This window comes from Castor canadensis, chromosome 8, assembly GCF_047511655.1.
Source record: "Castor canadensis chromosome 8, mCasCan1.hap1v2, whole genome shotgun sequence".
NCBI lineage: Eukaryota > Metazoa > Chordata > Mammalia > Rodentia > Castoridae > Castor > Castor canadensis.
In genome coordinates, this window is record NC_133393.1 from 6,853,956 (window position 1) to 6,874,498 (window position 20,543).

General features: G+C 37.6%; 1 protein-coding gene across 9 annotated transcripts in view; it reads left to right on the forward strand.

Moving 5' to 3' along the window:
- The window catches only part of Pkhd1 (PKHD1 ciliary IPT domain containing fibrocystin/polyductin), a 468,594-nt gene that overhangs the window by 273,447 nt on the left and 174,604 nt on the right, over positions 1 to 20,543 (forward strand). For all 9 annotated transcript variants that reach the window (XR_012450616.1, XR_012450617.1, XR_012450618.1 and 6 more), the window contains one exon: positions 13,168 to 13,305. Coding sequence is in view for 6 of the 9 variants with exons in the window: in XM_074081972.1 (XP_073938073.1) it covers positions 13,168 to 13,305 (138 nt within the window). In the remaining 3 variants the exon portion in view is untranslated. The remainder of the gene's footprint in view (positions 1 to 13,167; positions 13,306 to 20,543) is intronic.

The following is a 20,543-nucleotide window of genomic DNA, read 5'->3' on the forward strand; positions in this document are numbered from 1 at the left end:
AGTTTACTTATTTATTTTTTGACTACTGTCAGTCAAAACCACATGTAATAAATTTGCAGATAAATTGGGCTTATCTTGCTGATGGACACTTTAGTTTCCTTCTTTAATTTTTCACTTTTACAAGCAATAAAACAAGAAAAATATTAATGGCTTATTGTGCTAGTTGGAAAGTTTCTCCAGGAAAGCTGGTTCCCAAGACACCATCTGAGGTTTACCCAGGAGGCTGCTTACAAAGTATGAAACACACCTTCAAGGAACACAAAATCACAATATTATAAACTCTTCTAGAATTGATTCTAAAAATAGACAAAATAGTGCAGAGAAGAAAATTAGACACTAATACAATTGACATTGCTTGGAAGCATTAGCAAATCAAGCATACTTGTGCTTCAGAGGGAATCATAAATAATGATTAACTCCTAGCAATGCAAGGCTGGTTCTACTTCAAGAAAAAGTCTTTTAACATACTTCATCAAGACAGAATTAGATGTATTTTTCTTTTCCCTCTGACTACACTTCAATTCTTTTGTAATGAGGAGGCATAATATTCACAATACGAATGTTTCATCTCTCCATCGCTTGTCAAATGGGATGCAGACTCTCCCTGTTCTCCTCTGTCTCTCCCTCACTGCGGGCTTTTTGGATGCTTAGGCCATCCAAGGTTCTGTAGCCCTCAGGGTTGTGGGACTGAATAATGGAAGTGTTGCCTATTTTAAGGGATAATTGTTAGTGAGCAGCAAAAAGGGCTTTGGAGTAGAGAGAAGGATGGGATAGAGTAGTTTGAGGAAGAAAAAAGACTAATTAAAAATAAAAGTGTATGTTCATAGTGATATCCAATCACAAGTCTCTCTGTGAATTTGGGACTTTGAAGGGAAAATTCTTCATGTTATTATACAGAAGCATCTAAAGCAAGGAAATAAGAGATAAAACACATTTTAGAGCAATATTTTTGAAGTCAGTGTGTGTGTGTGTGTGTGTGTGTGTGTGTGTGCAGTGTAGAAAATGTGTGGTGTTCCCCTTGAATGGGGCACAGGGCTATTTGTATGCTATGCTTGAGGACAAAAGCTAATTATCACAGTTTGTTAAATTCATCTCCTTTCCATTAGAAGGAAGATGTTATCAAGCAGATTTTGTAGGATACTTTCCAAAGGCACACAAATCTACAAGAAATATTACATTTGATAAATTACTAACTACTCAACAACAAATTATTAATCAAGAAATTATAATGATATAAAGAGTCCATAGAGAACATCATAATTAATTGTGAAAAATTAATTGCACTCCTGTTAAAGAGAGGGACATTTATATTACTAGAGGCACCAGGCACTGTAATAGAATAGGAAAAAATATAATACATTACATAACCATTAGGAAGACTATAAAGAGTGTAATCATTACCAACTCTTAATAAATCTACATTTTTTCTCTTGAAAAGTACAAAAGATTCAAGTGGAATATTATTAAATCAGAGAATTCAGTAAAATGACTACCAACACCAATGAACACTGAGTGTGACAATAGTATTGTCACTCACAATCACTAATAATGGTATATTAACAGTCATCAATCTGCAAATGTAATAGGTAAGATTCTCTTTTTGACAGACAAGAAAGTAATATATCTAGATACAAACTAAAGAAATTCATGCATCATAAAATACAACTCTCAAAATTTTGCTGCATAAGCACAATGAAATACCTTTGCAAGCAGACACAATATTTCAAAGATTCTTCCCAACACAAACCTATAAATTCAAGTAATCCTAATTAAAATTATAACTACATCTTAAAAAATTAGAATGTGAGTAGTTGGTTGTAATATTTTCAGGTAAAAGCAAATGTACAACAACTGGGGAGGATTTGTTAAAAGTTAGCTTGGGGAAGCTTGCCCTGGATAAAGTTCAGTAGCCGAAGTTCTATGGTATTGTCATAGGAAGAGATAAACAGAGATGCAAGTGAATGAAACAAAATAGAAACATGTGTGGATGTAGGAGAATTTATTTGGTGATTAAGATGGCATTTAAAACAGTGTTAAAGAATAAGTTTCAGTAAATTATATTGAAATAGTTGTCTATCCACATCTTAAACAGTCCTGTACATTATCAAGTCACGTGATGGACTGAGCAGCCTTATATTAAGTACAAAGGAACTGAAGGAGAGCTAGGAGACTGTTTTCTGTGTTCTATGTTTCTAAAATATATCTAGAAATATAATTGAGCTAAAATTCTTTGATTTTGTATGTATTTGCTCTATTTGGAGTGCTAGTTCTTGGGATATTGAATTGATTATTGATTATTCTATATCTATCTTCCAAAATTCTCTGGTTTTGTGTTTATACTTTCTTATTTGCCTGCCCATCAGTCTTTATTTCAGGAAATTGTCTCCAGTGATTATAGGTGAGCAAGCTGCAATAAAGACAGTTTTCCTGAGGGCAGTGTAATTGATGCAAGGTAGTGGAGTTTGGTGTTGCCCTGACATTAGTGTAGGAAGCAAAAGCTGAAGTCAAAACAAAATAAAACATTGTACCAAACTCAAATTTAATGGCACTGTTAAGTATTTCTTGTATTCATAGACACTCCAAAGATGGAGATAAAATGTAAACTAAGAGACTTTAGAACTGGGAAGTCCAAAAGGCAGGTCTAGTACAGGTTACTGTCTTTCTCAAGGCATTGCTCGCAGTGGAAGAAAATTGCACGTCTGGAAAGGACAAAAAGAGAACTCAAGAATCACATATCCACATATGCACACATAATATGGACACAGGATTAAAATTTTGCTTATAGCAAATAAAAAACAAACCAATCTCAACTTCTAGTTCAATTTTTGAGTTTTTTCAAATAGGCAATGCATTTTCCTCATTCACAATTCAAAGGCCCAAAAGAGTACTTTTTGAAAATTTTCTCTTCAGTTGTCTTTCAGCCTACCCATTTCATTTTCTGGAAATATAACATGCTAACTCTTCAAATGTCCTTCCTGAAATACTCTGTGCTAAATATATAACAATTAAAAAGAAAATTATATATATATATATGTATGTATGTGTATCGATAGATAGATAGGAGATTGATAGATAGATAGATTTTCTTATCCTCTCCCTTTACACAAATGGTATCTTACAAACTGTTACTCTTGCTCTAAAAAATACATTTTGAAGATTGTTCCATATTAGTACATAAAGTGCTTCTTCATTTTAAAAAAGCTTTAATTCATATGTGGTAAGCAAAGTATAATTCACATGCCATATAATTCATCCTTTTAAAGTGTACAGTTCATGGCTTTTAGTATATTTACAGAGTTGTGCAACCATCACCACAATCAATTTTGGAACATTTTATTACTCTCAGAATAAACTCCATACTCCTTAACCATAACTCCTGAATCCCCCATCTTTCCCAGCCCTAGGCAACCACAAATAATACTTTCTTTTTTGGCTATTCTAGACATTTGACATAAACGGAATCATATAATAGCTTCTTTTACTTTGCATAAGGTTTTCAAGGCTCATCCATGCAACTAATCTCGATTTGAGGATAAGTGGATCCCATATGTAAAATGTGTTTGGTTTGATATGTGGATATATAGATAGAATGCACTTATTATATTAAATATTTCATGTGTTTGTACAGCAGTCACTCATTCTTATGTATTTGTTCTCATTAGTTAAAATAAGCCAAATGCCCAGATATATACATTTACTGCACCCAAAGAAGTTTGTAAGAAATCATCCCTAACTGGTTAGGTAGGATCTAGTATTTTCCATGTATGATTTAGAGGTGAGATGAAACTCTCCCAATCTCACAATCTATTGCAGGTCTGTTAATGTTTGCTCCTTGTACCAGCCCTATGAATCCTCTTGAAAGGAGATAAATGCATGTGGGTTGCAGTGCCCCTACCTTCTCCTTCTTCCTTCCTGTTGCAATAGTGCAGTCTACCTTCTCTCATCTGATGCTCTTTGCAGCCTGTGTTCTCCTTCTTTCTCACATCCCTCTCTCCATTAGTTGTCTTCTTTTTCTCCTCATCTGCACTCTTGCCCTTTCTCCAGAACACTTTCTATCAGTGTTCACACAGTGGTTTGCGTGTGTGCTCCATATAATTAAATCATTACCTTAAGCCCTCATCTACTTCTATCTCCAATTTTTCTCTCCTCATTCTGTCTTTTCTCCTCAGGTGATTACTTTGCTAGTCTTTAAGCTATCAAAAGTATTAGAAACCATGAAAATGTTTTCTCTTTTTCCATGTGTCAGACCCATATGCCCAATTGTCAGCTTGAACTCTCCACTGGATGACTAAAACTAAAACAACCCAGAGAGATCCTCTGGTCCCATAACTCTTCTTCTCCCAGTGGCCACTCACTCTTCATTCCTCTGTCAGCTTTCCTGTTCCAGTATTGGCCATCACCTTCTATTTCTGTTTGCTCACACTCGTTCTTGACAGTTCAATCCATCTTGGCTAATTTATGTGGTCACCTCCTGGGTGGAGCACTACAATGCCTCTTAGTTGTCCTCTTGCCACCGTTCACCTCCCCTCTGCAAACACCATGATCTTTGAAAATTACAGACTGATTATGTGATTTCCCTGCTTTATTAAAACCCATCAGAGGTTTGTCATCATTCTCAGGATAAAAGTCAAACTTTATATAGCTATCAAAGCCCTGCCTGCTCAACTCTCTTGCCTACCTGTCCAGCCTTTATTCTCACTACTTGCCTCTTGTAACTCTTGTGGTTTTGCAGTGTTTGAATGCGTGGAGCCCTTTTCCACTTCTCACTTCTCCCATACACTGTTCTCTCTACCAGTTTCACTGCTATTCATCCTTTAGGTCTCAGCTCTTGTATCCTTGAGCCCTCACTGCTATTCTCATAGCAGTATGCATCTTTCTGCTTACCAACTGTGCAATTTGTGTCTAAGTACTTACCTGTGCAATTGTGTTGAATGCCCATTTCCTCTACAAAATATTAGGTTTCATGAGCTGGGCCTGTGTCACTTTGGTTCATCGAATAGCAGAGTGACAGGTATAGAGTAAGCATTCAAGAATCTATGTTTGGCATATGAAAAAGTGATAGCTGGTAGTTGAATGTTACATGCTAGTCACTGGAGTACTTTTATGTGTGTCATTTCTTTTTACTCCATGGAATATTTCTCTACAGTCATGTACCATGAATGAGGATACTGTTGAGAAGCAATTTGAACCATAGCACCAATTAGACCCTGTATATATGAGGTGTGTAAGTACATAGGTTATCAATGGCATTCTGGCCAGGAAGAAGTTATGAGCAAATGAAGGTGGTGGTTTTCCAGAGGTGGACAGGCACAGGAAGGAAAGGAGAAACAGACACAGTCTTTCTAGCTTTGACTTAGTTCCTGGACCTTACTGTGATACATTGTCTTCATGATTATTCTGATTATAGCTTTAGAAGCAAAAACTAAAGGCTTCAAATCCACTTGTTCCTTCCCCAGAACTCATCTGATCAACCTCATAAAATAGTTTCTTCTCTAGGCAGGTGTAGTGGCACCCATCTGTATCCCAGCACTTTGGAGGCTAAGGTAGGAGGATTGTGAGTTAAAGGCCAGCTTGGGCTACATTGTGAAATTGTCTCAAAAAACAAAGAAACAAACAGAAGCTACTCTTCTGTGTGAACTGAGAGCCTTTTATTTTATTTATTTTGGCACATGTTACAGTATGTGACTGGTCATTCAATATTTGATAAGTGAACAAATGTATTGATCAAGCATAATGCTTTTGCTATATACAAGTCTTCTCTTAGGTGACTCCAGGTACCCTGGATTAAAAAGAGAGATTAACTCTAAGGACAGGAATTTCAATATCTTTGCCAGGAAGTATGACGGTATTTTTGAGTATTGGGAATTTTGGCAGAAGTTATAGAAACTGGATATTATTTTTAGAATTCTCAGAATTGAGAATAAAATTTCTAGGAAACTTATTATCTCTGAGACAGCATTTGAATTCAAGCAGAAAAGTATTTATTTTGAAAACCCCAAGAAAAAAAAGTCTTTGCATTGAATACACTAAAATACACACACATACACATACACACACACACACACTCTCTCTCTCTCTCTGAAAGGCTTTGGGACATACCGAAAATATGGAAATATAAAGAACGAAAACTGCAGAAATTATTTTTGTATTTATGTGGAATATAACCACTTAGGAGTATAACATGTAGACAGATTTGCTCAGAAATTATAAATTTTGAGATAACTACTAAAATGAATTTGTTAGTCAGACTCTGTATTGTAATTCTTCTCTCAAGCAACAATTGTGAATTTATAAAATATCATATAAATTTTTTAAAAACAAGTAGAATACAAGCATCCTATCTTTGAGGAATTTAATAAAGTTTTGGGAGTTTTTTGCAATTAGAAGAAACAACTGAAACTTGAGAAAAAATAATCAATAACATTGAAGGAAAACAAAGAATTTCATAGTTTTCTGGGTGTGTTACCCTCTTGAATGTCAAGCTGAGACAAAAGGGATGATTTATTTTCAAAAAAGAGTTGATAGGGAAAATATTACTCAGTGAATACAGTGTTTGTTACATGGACCTTTGCCTAAAGAGCTTCCTTCAGGAGCAAATCATTTCTTTCATAGAGCTTTATATTTTTTTCCTACAGGGTTAAAGTGTGAACATACATTAATTTATTAGAAGTTGGTCTCAATGTTTTTCTTAAGGAATCAAATCAAAACAAAAGCCACATAGGGATAAGTTGGATGCATAGTCTGACTTGAACACAACTTCAACATGTAAAAGTTTAATAATTGATCACCTGAGAGTTACCAGCTTCTACCTTTCTACATGCGTAAGCATATTCACACATTCGCCATTAGTGTTGGCGAGAGATTTTATCCCCAAACCTCAGTCCAGCCTGCATTCATTAACAATGAACAGAGGTAACAGAATTATGTGGCCAGAGCTTAATTGACATCTGACCTCAAATTTATCAAAATGCATAGTCTTCATTTTTCAGTCTTCTGGAGACTGCACGGTCTAGGGGTCTTTTGTTTGTTTGTTTGCTGTGTATATGTGAGCATTTCTGTGTGTGTGTGTGTGTGTGAGAGAGAGAGAGAGAGAGAGAGAGAGAGAGAGAGAGAGACACCACCAACCACCTTTTCAAATGGCAATGTAAATTAGACCCCATGAAGTCTTTGAGTCCTCTTATGAAGAGGACAACAGCATAACACTGTCCCTAGATTAAAAAGACAAAGTCAGCCTGGGATGAGAAAAGGCACAGATTCCTTTCTATTTCTATGAAGACAATAGCACTTTCTGGCATTTCCCTTCCACAAATTAGGATCCAGAGGATTGATCTGATACTGTTGGTAGTTTTACTTAAAAACCTTCCTATTCAATAGATTCAAAATATTTTTTGAAGAACAGATGGTGTAGACTAGAGGAAGAGACAAACATTGTATGTTAAACATTTTATTGATCAATTAAAATACCATAATTTAAAGTGTTGATTCTACTATGGGAATTTTGTATGCCTATGTGTGATTGAGAAGACATAAGAGTGTATGTGGAGAGTGGGGTAGGAATTTATTAGACAAAGTTTAAATGGAAAGGGCTGTTCTCCTGTCTTTCTCTTCTCTCCACTCCTCTCCCTCCCTTTCTCTCTCCCTCCCTTCCTCTCTCTCTCTCTCTCTCTCTCTCTCACACACACACACACACACACACACACACACACACACACACACGCACACACAGGTCCATGTGCCCGCTGCAGGTAGGCAGATGGCTTCTCGTGAAAGTGTTAAGAAACTGGATTTCAGTATAGAATCTTGCCTCTGGGCACTTCGAAAACTGCCTCTTCTCCCTTTTTTAGGACCAGTTTCAAAAAAAGATGATAGGCAGAGTAGAATAAAGAAACCACCTGGGTGGATTTGATGAGAAAGGCAGGCTATCAAGTTCATAGCTTTTTGAAAAGAGTTCATTTATAGAAAGAATGCTTCATTATCTTCTAACACATTTTTTTGTTCAGCTTATTCTACAAGGAAAGGAGCTCTTGAGAACCAAGTACCATTGTTTCAGCAAATTAGCCTACTTGACACTAATTTTCAATCATGTTAACTTTTCATCCCTGTGAATTATTTATGCGTGAGAGCTTCTACTATTTTAGAAGTACTTTTTTGGGTATGTCAGCCATTTTCATAAGTTATGATAAGCTATTTGAATAAACCATTACTTGCCCTCCAAAGTTAAACGAGACCATAAAGGAAAGAAAACACCACCAATCATATTTAAAGTATTTCAAGTGGTCATTTTTGAGCTAAAAATATTCTTTTTAGAAAGGAAGATTGGATCATTAAATGGTGATTTAAGTGGCATTGAAGTTTACTTCTCTTGTTCACATAATCGTAGGAAAATATTGCAGCAAGACTGAATGTGGAAACAAACCCATGAATTACGGAAGGTGCAGGAAAATAACAGCCTACAAACGGCCCTTGTGTGTCCTTGTCTGCCATCACATGCCATCGCTATCCCTCAGAAGTCTCAGCTATGTCCACTGTTGGTATAGGCTGCCTTCCCAACAATGGCAGGGTTGTAATGGAAGTTGTCTTCGCCACCTAAGTTATGGGGCTCGATACAGTGAATTCCATACAACCAGTGGGTCTGCCTCTCCTAAATTATGCCTGTTCATGTGACCCCATCATTATTCCCAGGATCTGTGCCCTTTGCCCTTGATCTCATTTCTGCAGGATTTAGACAAGTGTCAGACCCTTGGAATGCTACACAATAGTGACCTTGATTCCTCATCTTTGTTGAGAAAAAAATTTGAGTTTAAATCAAGTGTTGAAAATATATGGAGTGCTTTGTAACTGTAGTAGCCAAGCTATTCCTGATATAAAAGAAGCCCCAGTCCTCTTTCAGAGACATCTATTTGGTTTGGGTTTTTTGGTTTTGATGGTAGCTAATGCATTTCTATAAGACTGGATCTTCTTTGTTGTTTCTGATGTGTTATATTTGGTACATAGGGAAATTCAGGAGATTCTACTTAGTGCTAAGTTTCCATATATTATTTCTAAAGCTTTGTCTTTCTGATTGTCAAAATAGAATGCTTTCAGAGACAAAAAAAACATTGCTTGGCACAAGACACTAGGATAAAGATGGTGGGTGTTTAGTGCTTGATAGATGAACAAGTGGTAAGAGGGTGTAATTCGGAACCAAGAGGCACCACCCCATGGCTGGTCCTGAGCCCCTTTGGGGAGAAAACAGTTTTTAATTACATCTGGAACTCATTAATTCTTTTTGGAGCCTCTTTCCAGATCAGCTCCCCCATCAGCCTCCCATTGAGCAACAGAAATTCCAGATGGTTCCCTCCATATGCCAGTGCTCATTCTCTCAAGTAGGATAGATTGGTCATTGACAGAGTAGAATGGAATAGCCAGGGCCAAGCACAGGCAAGGTGGGAAGTGTTGGGCCACAGTTAAATTAGAGGAGATCCTTCACTTATGATTAAACAGGTTGTATAAATAGCCATTTCTGAGTGATTACTCTGAACTGTCTAATAATTTCACAGGAAGGATGTTACTTCTAGAGACTGTGGCACATTGATTCTGCTTCATACTTCAAAAAAATAATAATAATAAAAAGAGAAAGCCCTTCACTAGCTGTCGTTGTAGCTGAGGACTGGTTAGTCTGCCCCAGCCCTCCAGCTGATTTGCTCTGGAGGCAACATTAAGCGTGAATTCTGCTTGTGTCACTGTAACCTCTATTATTGTGATACAAGAATTCCCTTATAAAAATCTTATAGGGCATATGTTTATTTAGTTTAGCAGAATTGTGTTATTGCAGGCACATTAATAAAGATTCCAGTTTGAAGTAGCTGGGAGTGAAGACGACCAGCCTCCATGTAATTAAAGGGCATTATCATTTCAAATCTGTCACATTGTACTTATTTCACTTAATGTGTGTGTCTTTCACTGATGTTGCTGAACACATCCCATTTATCTTTGAATTCTCACCTTTCGACAAGATTTGGCTGTCATGGGGAAGGAAAGGAAGAAAAAGAAGAGATATTTCAAATCAGGATATTTTCAAGCGAAAAGTATGACGTCAAAAGTAATTAGCACAATGTTTTCTGTCCTGACTTCAGCCTGTCCTTTTCTCCTGGTAGCTATTGGATTTTGTGTGGGTGTGTGCTGCCTGTGCTATTTTAGAATGTACTACATGCTATATATTGTTCTAAGTCCCGAGAAAGTAACTGTAAGGATGGCAGCTATGACCCCTGTTCCCGTCTGAGACTTCTAGAAATTTTTTTTTTTTGGTATATTTGGAATAGATAGTACAATTAAGAGGAGAAGGTTCTTCTATGAATGGTATGTGATAAAGATGAAAGAGAAAAATTAAAATTCTATGTACTTATCACATTTTATCTGGGAAGTATCTTAAAAATGCTTTCATCATATTTGTGGGCGGGCAGGAGAGAGAGAGAAAGACAGAAACAGAGAGACAGAGAGAAAAAGGGATCTGTGGATGAGAGAAGGGGGCTGCAAAAAAAAAAAAAAGATCTGTGGATGAGAGAAAAGATTTACTGAAACAATTTTATTGTTTTGTGCAATGATGTTTAAATAATCAAACATTGCTAAAATGGACTCTAGAACAGATAATGACCACTTTCATAGAACTTTTGTTTTTAAAGGTGTTTTCTTTAGATAATTTTTATCTTAAAATCATGAACCCATAAAATGTATGCTAAACCTAGAACATTCCTTTGATATTTCTTTGTGTTTGAATACTTTGAAAAGTAAAATTAGTCATCTTAGATAAATATTGCATAGAAGACAGATATAAACCCTTTAATTACATGCAACTAAGTCAAACATTGCATGTTTCTGTCATATGAGGAATCTAGGCACAAATATAAAAAATGACATGAATGTAAAAGGGAGACTGTTGGGGTGCATAAAAGGAGGGGAGTGTGAAAGGAGAAGGTGATAGGTGGTGAGCATGATCAAAGTATATTACATGTATGTATGGAAATATCAGAATGAAATCCCTTTGTATAATTAATATAGGCTAATTTAAGAAAAGTAAAATATGATATTTGCCTAAAAATGAATGGATCATCATGTTAAGTGAAATAAGCCAGTCCCATAAAGACAGATATCATGTTTTCTTTCATTAGTGGAATCTTGGGGAAAACCAAACAAAATAACCAAGGTCATTAGAGTAAGAGGGAGGTTACTAGGAAGGTGAAAGAGGAAGCAGAAAGTGGGAAGCAGGAGGGAGGTAAGGAAAAGTATTATGGGTGAATATTATCAAACAATATTATATGTACAGATGGAAATGTCATGATGAATCCCTTTGCTAATAATGATTTCACAGATGCTGGTAAAAATTAAAAAAAAGTAAATACGAAACAAGCAAATAAACAAAAATACCAAAGATAAAGCCTGATCCATTATGTCACAACAGTCAGTACTGTACTCTTGGATTTAAGGCATACAGTAGACTAAACTCAACAGATCTGGGCAATGTTTATTTAGTGTCTATTTTCAATATTACTATAAGTACAAGGAATTTTAAAACTGAAGACTTTCTTCCTCTAACAGTAGGAGAGAAAGACATAATTATCCTGAGGACCAGCCCAGTGAGAGTTACCCCCTTACATGCAGTATATGTAGGAATGAAATTTGAATAACGTGTTTTAGTGCTCTGATATAAGTAAATGGAAGGTGTCACTGGGATGTGAAAGAGAGAGGTTGTTTCCTCAGAGTGAGTGGAGCAGCTGATAAGATTGGAAATGGGTTATTGTTTGAGCTAAAGCTTGCACTGCATCCTGACAGGTGAATGGGTATTGCTTGTGATGCTGGACCTTTGGCATACTTTGAGAACCACTACTCTGTCCATCTAAGAGTAAAGAGCGGGGAGAGAACACAGAATGTGTGGGTGAGGCCTGGAGATATCGCAGCTCAATTCTGCCTATGTGTTACTGGCTACAAGTCAGTAATATGGCTTCATCTAACTGCAGAGAAGACTTGAAACTAGAGTTTACCTGTGAATCCAGGAGGCAAGAGGAAATGGTTGGTTTATAACTCCACGGTATCTGCCGAGCAGAGCATGGCTGGTTTTGTAACTAGGGAAGTGAGAAAGCCAAGAAGGGCTGCTGGTGACAAGTTAACTTGCTTGGGTAGATCCTTAGGAACACTAGGGCACATTGTTTCCTGGAATGAGAAATGAGATCATGTTAACCAAAAGCTCCTTAAAAATCTTTACATGTGCCAGTGATTATGGTACTTGAAATTTAAGCAGAAACATTTACTTGATATCTTTAGTGCATGTTAAATTACTACTAAACTTCAGAGAGTGACATTTAATACTTTTGTACACCTGAACTATTTACTGTTTTAAGTGATAATGTTTTATTCATATATTACCTTACTGGTCATTTCAGGCAAAAACTATGATTGTATCTTCTAGATTTTCATGAAAGGGGAAATGAAGAGGCATGGTTTTAAGTCATCCATGATCTCTGTAAGCATGCGTGCAAATGGCCAACAGTATAAATAAAAGTAGCCTCCATGCACTGAGCATACGCCATACACTTTGCCTCAGACTGCGGTTACCTGGGGAATTGCAGATGACTTATTTACAGTATTGTGTAAACACTGTAGATCTATTAGCTCACTCAACACTCACAAGCCCCTGTGAATGAAGCAAATATTATTATTCCCATTTCACAGACTGCATAGTTGAAAAGATGAAGTTGCTGGTTTTTACATCTAGCAAGTAGCAGACTGAGATTTACACGCAAATGGTCTGCCTTTCAAGGCCAATATCATATCTACTGATCTGACTCTTCCAGAAACTAAAGCAGAAATGAAAGGACAGGGATACAGGGTAGAGCACCCATTTGATATGTGTGTTTGCACTGAAGTGGGCTTGGGGCATAAGCAGCTTATTTTGGCTATGGCATTTGTTGTGGTAAGCAATGGCAGTGTTTACTAATGATGGATCCCCCCCTTGCTGTTATGATAAGGTCTTACCTCTGGCGAACTATTTACTCTTACAGTTGCTGCTTCCTGTCTTAGCATAGGTGGCAACATAAGCGGCTCCTGAATTTCCAGGGGGACCCCAATCACTGGAGGAAAGAAGGTAATGCTTGTTTTAGATACATGTCTGAGCAATTTCCTTTTCTTCTGCAGACAGGACTGTCCTTGTGGATATTGATCTTCCATCACTCAAAGGCCTCTATGTGATGGGGACTTTAGAATTCCCTGTGGACAGAAGCAATGTTCTGAGTGTGGCATGCCTGGTCATTGCAGGAGGAGTGTTGAAAGTTGGTAAGTAAAGGTCTAAAGTTTGGGGGTGTGGTGGAATTAAGCTCTGTGAGAAATGGCTCTGGGAAATGAATGGTAACATCAAGCTGTCGTGAAGTCCAGGGAGGGCTAAGGCCAGGGGTCAGTTTGCTAGTAGCACCTTAGTCGTGGACAGAGGTGTCTTCAGTTGGCCGTTCTCTTGTGTCCACCCCCTGTCATTAATTCTTGCTTCTGGTCCAGAGTCCTTATTCTGCTGGTCATTTCAGGGTTCCTTTTACTTCCTCCAGCCTACAAACCAGTTCTCCTCTTTGTTATTTGTTTCAGAATTCACATGGCTTACTCTTTCAGAAGACATAGGATAGACTTGAGATCTTCCAAATCAAGTAACTCACAATGAAATTTGAATCACTGCCTCACCAGAGTTCCCTCAGAAAATAAAACTGAAAGCAAAGCTTATGTGCAGATACTTTTTTCTTGACATATAAACTCAGTAGCGTGAGAATGAAGGCAAAAGAGAAATGAGGGAGAAAGGGAGGGAAATCAAGCACAAGGAAGCCATAGCTTCTCAAGGAAGAGTGGCTATTTGATTGGTTATGTGGGATGCCTTGAGAGAAGCTTGGTAGAACCAACACAGCAGAAGGGGTAGAAGAGTGCAGTATAATTTGGCTCACCTTAAACCACTAACTCCTCTTTTTTGTTGTTATGCTAGTCGAAGGACCGGAGAACTCAATAAGTGTTAGGAGATGAGGGTCTTCTAGGTGGGATGTGAGGCTCTCTGCTGAGGCCCCTGCACAGGCAGGATGGAGTGGTTGTGAAGTAGATGTAAAGCACACCTGGTACATTGGCTTACTTTAAAAAATGAATTATCGGGAGACTTCATACTTGTTACCATTGTAGCAATAAGTACAAATGCTGAAAGGGTGTGTGCTGGCCCCCAAAAAACTACCTTTGAATATAATAAGGCATTGTACTTGGTCACCAAAAAGAACATTGAAAGGATTCTCAGGAACAATATCTCATTCCAGAGAAAGAACTCCCTAATGGGAAGAAAACATTTGCTACCATTTTTTGGCATCATCTACATTTTAGAATTTCTGGTGGGAGAGAATCCTGGGCCTACCTTCCTGTACAAAGCTGAAATTACTGTTTGAAGTCTCCTGAGGAATTATGGCCAAGCCCCTATTTTTCTTTTTCAGTGCTGATGTTTGAGCTCAAAGGCTTATACTTACGTTTGCTAGGCACTTGAGCTATGTCCTCAGCCTTGTTTTGCTTTAGGTTATTATCATTATTATTTTTAGATAGGGTTTTGTTTTTATTTTTTGCCCTAGTTGGCTTGGGTCAGTGACCATCCTACTTATGCCTCCTGCATGGCCGGGATCACAGGTACATGCCACCACACCTGTATTGTTTGTTGAGATGAGGGTCTCTCTAACTTGTTTTTTTACCCCAGGTTGACCTTCATCTGTGATCATGCTGATCTCTGCCTCTTGAATAGCTGGGATTGCAGGCATGAGACACCATGCCTGTCCTAAAGTCTCTTGTTGAATATTTCCAGTGATAGTAAAATCAAAACCTTTTGACAATGCCTTTTCCCATTTTTAAAAATCCAACTGGATTATTCTCTTATTAACAAAAGTCTGTCTCCCTTTAATTTCCAAAGATTCAAGTTCTTCTGCTTGAGCCATCTGGAGGAACATAAAACTTCCTCCTTTGTACAATTCTCTGTTCACATTGTCCTCAGTCTTCTCACTCTATGCTACCCATAATAATTATCATTGTAACTATGGCTTACAGTTGCTGATTTTATAAAATTTTAATTTTTCTAGTCTATTGTATAGAATTAAAAATTCTAGATAGTTATAATGGATAAATGATCGTTTTTTTATTACCAAATAGAAATATAAACGCAGTTAATATCTTGGTATTTGTTTGTAAACATTTTTTACTTCATATATATACATACATGCTCACATACACTTTAAAACAGGGTACACAGCTTTCAATATTATATTAACATCATAAGAATTTCTCCAACTCATTATTTAAAAGCAATTTTAATATGTCAATACTTAATAAACATATGGGAGCATGTACATATACATATATGGAAACTTGTTTCACCATTTTTCTACTGCTGAACATTCAAGTTATTGCAGATTTTGTTCTTGTAACTCACTCTCCAATTAACGTTTTAGCCATTATTACTGTTCATATCTTATTTCCACATGTTATACTGTAATTCTACTTATTAATGTGCCTAAGGATAAAAGCATTCTTAAGGACCTTGATACTCATTACCAAATTTCTTTTCTTTCTTTTTACCATACTGGGATTTGAACTCAGAGCCTCACGTTTGAGAGGCAGGTACTCTTCCACTTGATCGCTCTGTCAGCCCCCAAATTTCTTTTCAAGAAGATTGTACACTTTTCTACATTCAACACATTTCTCAGATCTGTTAGATCTCTCCGTTCTTCCTAGTATTGCCACTGAAAACATCTTTATTTTGTTTCATTCTTGTCAGTACTTGCACCCAGGGTGAAAGGACTGTCCCCAGGTAGGACCTGGCCAGTGCTGACATGAGCTCTAAGCCAGACGGCTTGGGATCAAATCCACCTTGGCAACCTACTTGCCGCCTGAGTTGGGCAGTCACGACTTCTCACCGCTCCGTTTCTTCACCTGTGACATATGTAGGGTAACACTGGAACCTATTTTAGAGAGGTGGTGATATCAAATGCAGAAGCTCATGGTATAATAGGCATTTCTTAAATGTTACTTTATCGGCCAAGGTGCCCACACAAAATAGATGTCATATGAATTGGCCAATTGCAGATTTAAATAAAATACCTGGTCACAAAAGTTCAAATGGGTTGGAGCATACCTTGGGGCTAGTGAAGTAGGTTATTTTTACTACTCTTTGCTGTAAAGGAGAAAAGGAAGTTGTTATTGGCGTGCAGAGGTTGGGGGATGTGTGAAGATGGTTACCAGACAGAGGCATGGCCTTTCACACAGCTGGGACTCAATCAGCTCATGGGATGGACCAGTGGAAGTAAATACTCTGTCCTGTTTCCTGCCTCCTGCTCATGCTACCATTTGGCCACACCTGGCTGCAAGTCAGCGAGAACTCACTGATGCAAGAAATATAGCCCAGCAAAATCCTGGATCCCTGAGCAGAGTTTGAAAATGGAGGCATCAATAGAAGCTCTCCAACACAGTCAGCTTCCAGCAATGAGGACGGATGCAATTCTTCTATTAACATAGCCAGAGATTAAACACACATTTTCCAGGCATGTCATGCTGTCAGTCCTGCCAACTAAATTAAAGGCTTTAATTCCTACTTTTTTTCTATGCTGCTTGAAGCACATCACACCCTTGGAAAGGGCCTGTTTTGTTTGCCCTTGGGCTTTGGGGGACCCTAAGTGCAATACGTTTTACTTATCTCTTCATTTGATTATTTTAGTCCATCTTTCCACACTGGGGAGATACTTTTGTATCCTAACCTTCCCCCACCCCAAATTAATACTATTTGGCCATTTGTTTGATATTCTATAAAATCCTCATCTAATTCACTGATTGACACATTTAATAAAACTAAGCCCTGGCTGTGTTACTAGAAAACATTTCAGGTTGGCATCTTTTATTGCTGAGGTGATCTTTTATTTTAAAGTTTTTTTAGGTTTCTGTTATCACTTGCTATTATAATGAATGTCTGTGACCTGAAAATCTATACCTTTGATGGAAAGTGACACTGTGCCACTTTCCAGTTTTGCCTTATACATTTCAGATTTTATTTTTAAATTCTTCTATTCTCAACTCTACACTAGATAATAGCATTTTCTTTTTCTCTGTGCTTCCTCCATGTGTTCCGGGCCTAAAGGTTGCTTACTGGAACCCATCTGCCCAATCCTATGTGAATTACGCCTGAAGGAAGACTTTCAACCCATCTGTCCAATTTTACCACACCTAAAGAAATCCCAGCATGAAATAGATAATATGACTAGTTAGTAAACAAACCTAATAGATGTGGACACTGGCACAGAATGCTGCCAAAGTATATCTGTTGTCTGATGTCATTTGATCCAAGTCCCAGCAGTGTGGAATTATATTTCTTGGTGGTCCTGCTTTTAAGGCAACTGGTGCTGGCAAAAGATGTCAATGGACTTTTAGTAGAGTAGAATCACAGGATGCTAGAATTAGAAGGAAATTCAAGATCAGAGCTTTGCTTAGAGGGTTGCAGCTGAATCACAAATGCCAAACTGAATTCCAATCTTTGTTTAGTGCTTGTTTTATTAGTCTGATAGAACACTGGAGGTAAACTTTTCACTCGCATGTCCATCCTTTCATTCATCGTGTATTTACTCGTTAAAGAGGGTTAAAGATTAAGCACATATTTGTGGACTAGGATGATATCTTTCACTCTTTATCCCTTCAAGTCTGCATGTCTGATTGTGAGGTTTCTTTGGAGTGGTGGCTTAGCCTTATGCACTATCCCCATGAAGATGGTGGGTAGTCACGGGATAGTTTTAAGCAGAAAAGTGGCATTATTGGGTTGGTGTTAAGATGATCACTCCTGACAGTGTGGGTGATGTACTGGAAGTTGCACAGTGAGAAGCAAGAAAAGAAGGCTATTGAGGTGTCCCAGTAAAGACGTTGTAAAAGACTGACTAAGGTACTGGAGTTAAAGAGGAAAGTTGGGTTAGAAAAATATTGAGGAGGGAAAAGTTACTAGAACCTACTGAGCATTTTGATGTGAGGTGAGGAGGAGGTGTTTAGGACTTATTCTAGGTTTTGGGATGGGAGAACTTGGTCTTTCATCACTTTTCATCACTTGTTAGTTGAGGGGCCCTGGGCAAGAATCAGGACTAGCTATCTCAGTTCCCTTATATCTAATATTCTTCATTTCAAAGTGCTTTATGAAAATTAAATGAGTTAATATTTAGTAAGGTGCTTGAATAGCACTGAGCACATAGTAAACCCTATACTGTGGTTTGTCAAATACATAGACTCATACATCTCAACTTTACGTTTCAATCAACTATGAAAGTGGTGACATTTAGAGAGAAAACAGACCTATGAAAAAGGAACCCAAAGGAGAGGTATGTGCCAAAAATGTACACGTATGTGGGTGCATCTGATCCAACTAAGTTAGAAATCAAAGTTATGAATAAAATTAACTTAAATAATTTTAGTTATCTTCTATCGAGAATAGAGGACAAAAAAATGAAAACTGAAAGTTTGAGGAGCACCGTATTTTTAGGGTGGTAGAGGAAGGTGAGCTCAAGAAAGAGAGTGGAAAAGAAACAACCATATATGGGGAAGGCAGATGAAGTGACAGGATTGTAATATTCTGAAACAATGGAAGGAATTTATAAGAAAGCGGGAGGGGTCTGGGTATAAGATACAGTGATGAGAGCAAAGAAAGCAGGGAAGAAAATTGGCCTCCTTAGTCTGGCTTCTATTTTTTTTTAATGACTGATAAATGCACTGTGGACACAAGATGTTACTTTGTGTGTGGAAGACATACAAATGAGACATATATATCTTCTTTATTGTTTTGGTGTACAGGTGTTTGAGTTTGAGACCTTGTGCAGAGGCAGGCATTCTGCCATTTGATCCATACCTCCAGCCCTTTGATATTTTTAGTTATTTTTCAGATTGGACTTTGTATTTTTTGCCTGGGCCCAGCCCTGGACCACAATCCTCCTACTTGACTCCTACATAGTTAGTATTAGAGGCATATGCTGAAATTCTTGACTTGCTGGTTGAGATGGGGACTTGATAACATTTTTGTCCAGGCTGGCCTCAAACCATGATCCTCCTGATTTCTACTTCACAAGTATCTGGGATTGTAGATGTGAACCACTGCACTCAGCCTGCAGCATACATTTCTTAAGGCAATACCTTTTGTATAAGCTCATTGTCCTTAATCTATTCCTTAACAAGTTCATTTTTCAGTTTTAACATATTGTCATTGAACATATTAAAAAATCAAAATGAACAGTGGCCTACCTTAAGAGTGATATCATAAGCCAGGTTCATGCCTAAAATTCCAGCTATTTGGGAGGCAGAAATCAGGAGGATCATGATACAAGACCAGCCTGGGGAAAAATGTTAGCGAGATCTCATCTCAACAAATAGCTGGACGTGGTTGCATGTACCTGTCATCCCAGCCACATGGGAAGCATAAATAGGAGGATTTCAGTCCAGGTAAGCTGGGGCATAAACACAAAACCCTCTCCCCAAAATAACTAAAGTGAAAAGGCCTGGGGGCATGGCACAAGTAGTAGAGTGCCTGCCTAGCAAGCAGGAACCACTGAGTTCAACTCCAATATAACCCCTCCCCCCAAAAGAGTAATATCATCAAACTTTTATAAAATTGCTTTCATGAAGTAACTTTTTGGGATGAAGAAATGCAAAAGAAGTAGACATCAAGGCAAAATAACTCCTCTGATACTGTGATTTTCTAGTTTTATGTATATATTTGTCCCTTCTTCCTTCCCTTCCTCCCCTCTCTCTGTTTTTCTCTTTCATTGAATGTCAATGGCAGGCATTGTTTCTGGAACTTGAATATTGCTCAGAGAGCAAGACTGATAAGACTCCTGTTTCTGTTCTTTTATTGGGGGAAACTAGAAGATGAAATTTTAAAATAAATGTGGAAGAAAAATTTACATGGCAATATGTGCTCCAAAGGAAGCTAAGGAGGAGATGGTTTGAAGAGAGATCCAGGTTGGATGCTGGCCATCATAGATTAATAAAGACCGTTCTGAAGATCTGATGATAATTCTAGCCTAGCAATTCATTGTGTAACTTCTAGAAAATTCCCCAGTAATAGATTCACAACTTCAACATTGGAAATCTCTGATTATGTACATCTGTTTCATAGTGTAGATAAGGAAATTTTAGGTCCAGAGACATTATTTATTCCAAGGTTTTATAGCTGGTAAAGAACAAGGTGAAGATCAGCACTTATTTTAGCTAACCTTAATACTTACCCTTCAAGTGTTCCCCCAAAGACAACCTTTAATATGAAGCCTTCCCTATCTCCAGTCAGTAGATTGCAGTGTGTCTTTTTTTTCTTTTTTGTGATCCATTATACTCATTCATGTTGTCCTTATTGAATTCATTTTATTGCTATAAGGTGGTATTTTATATAAATGTTCTCCTTACTGTATGACCTACTGCACAGTAGGTTTCTTATAACCTGTGTATCTAATTTATATACAGACAAATGCATGGATACTTCTGGGACTGCAGTTCAGCTCAAT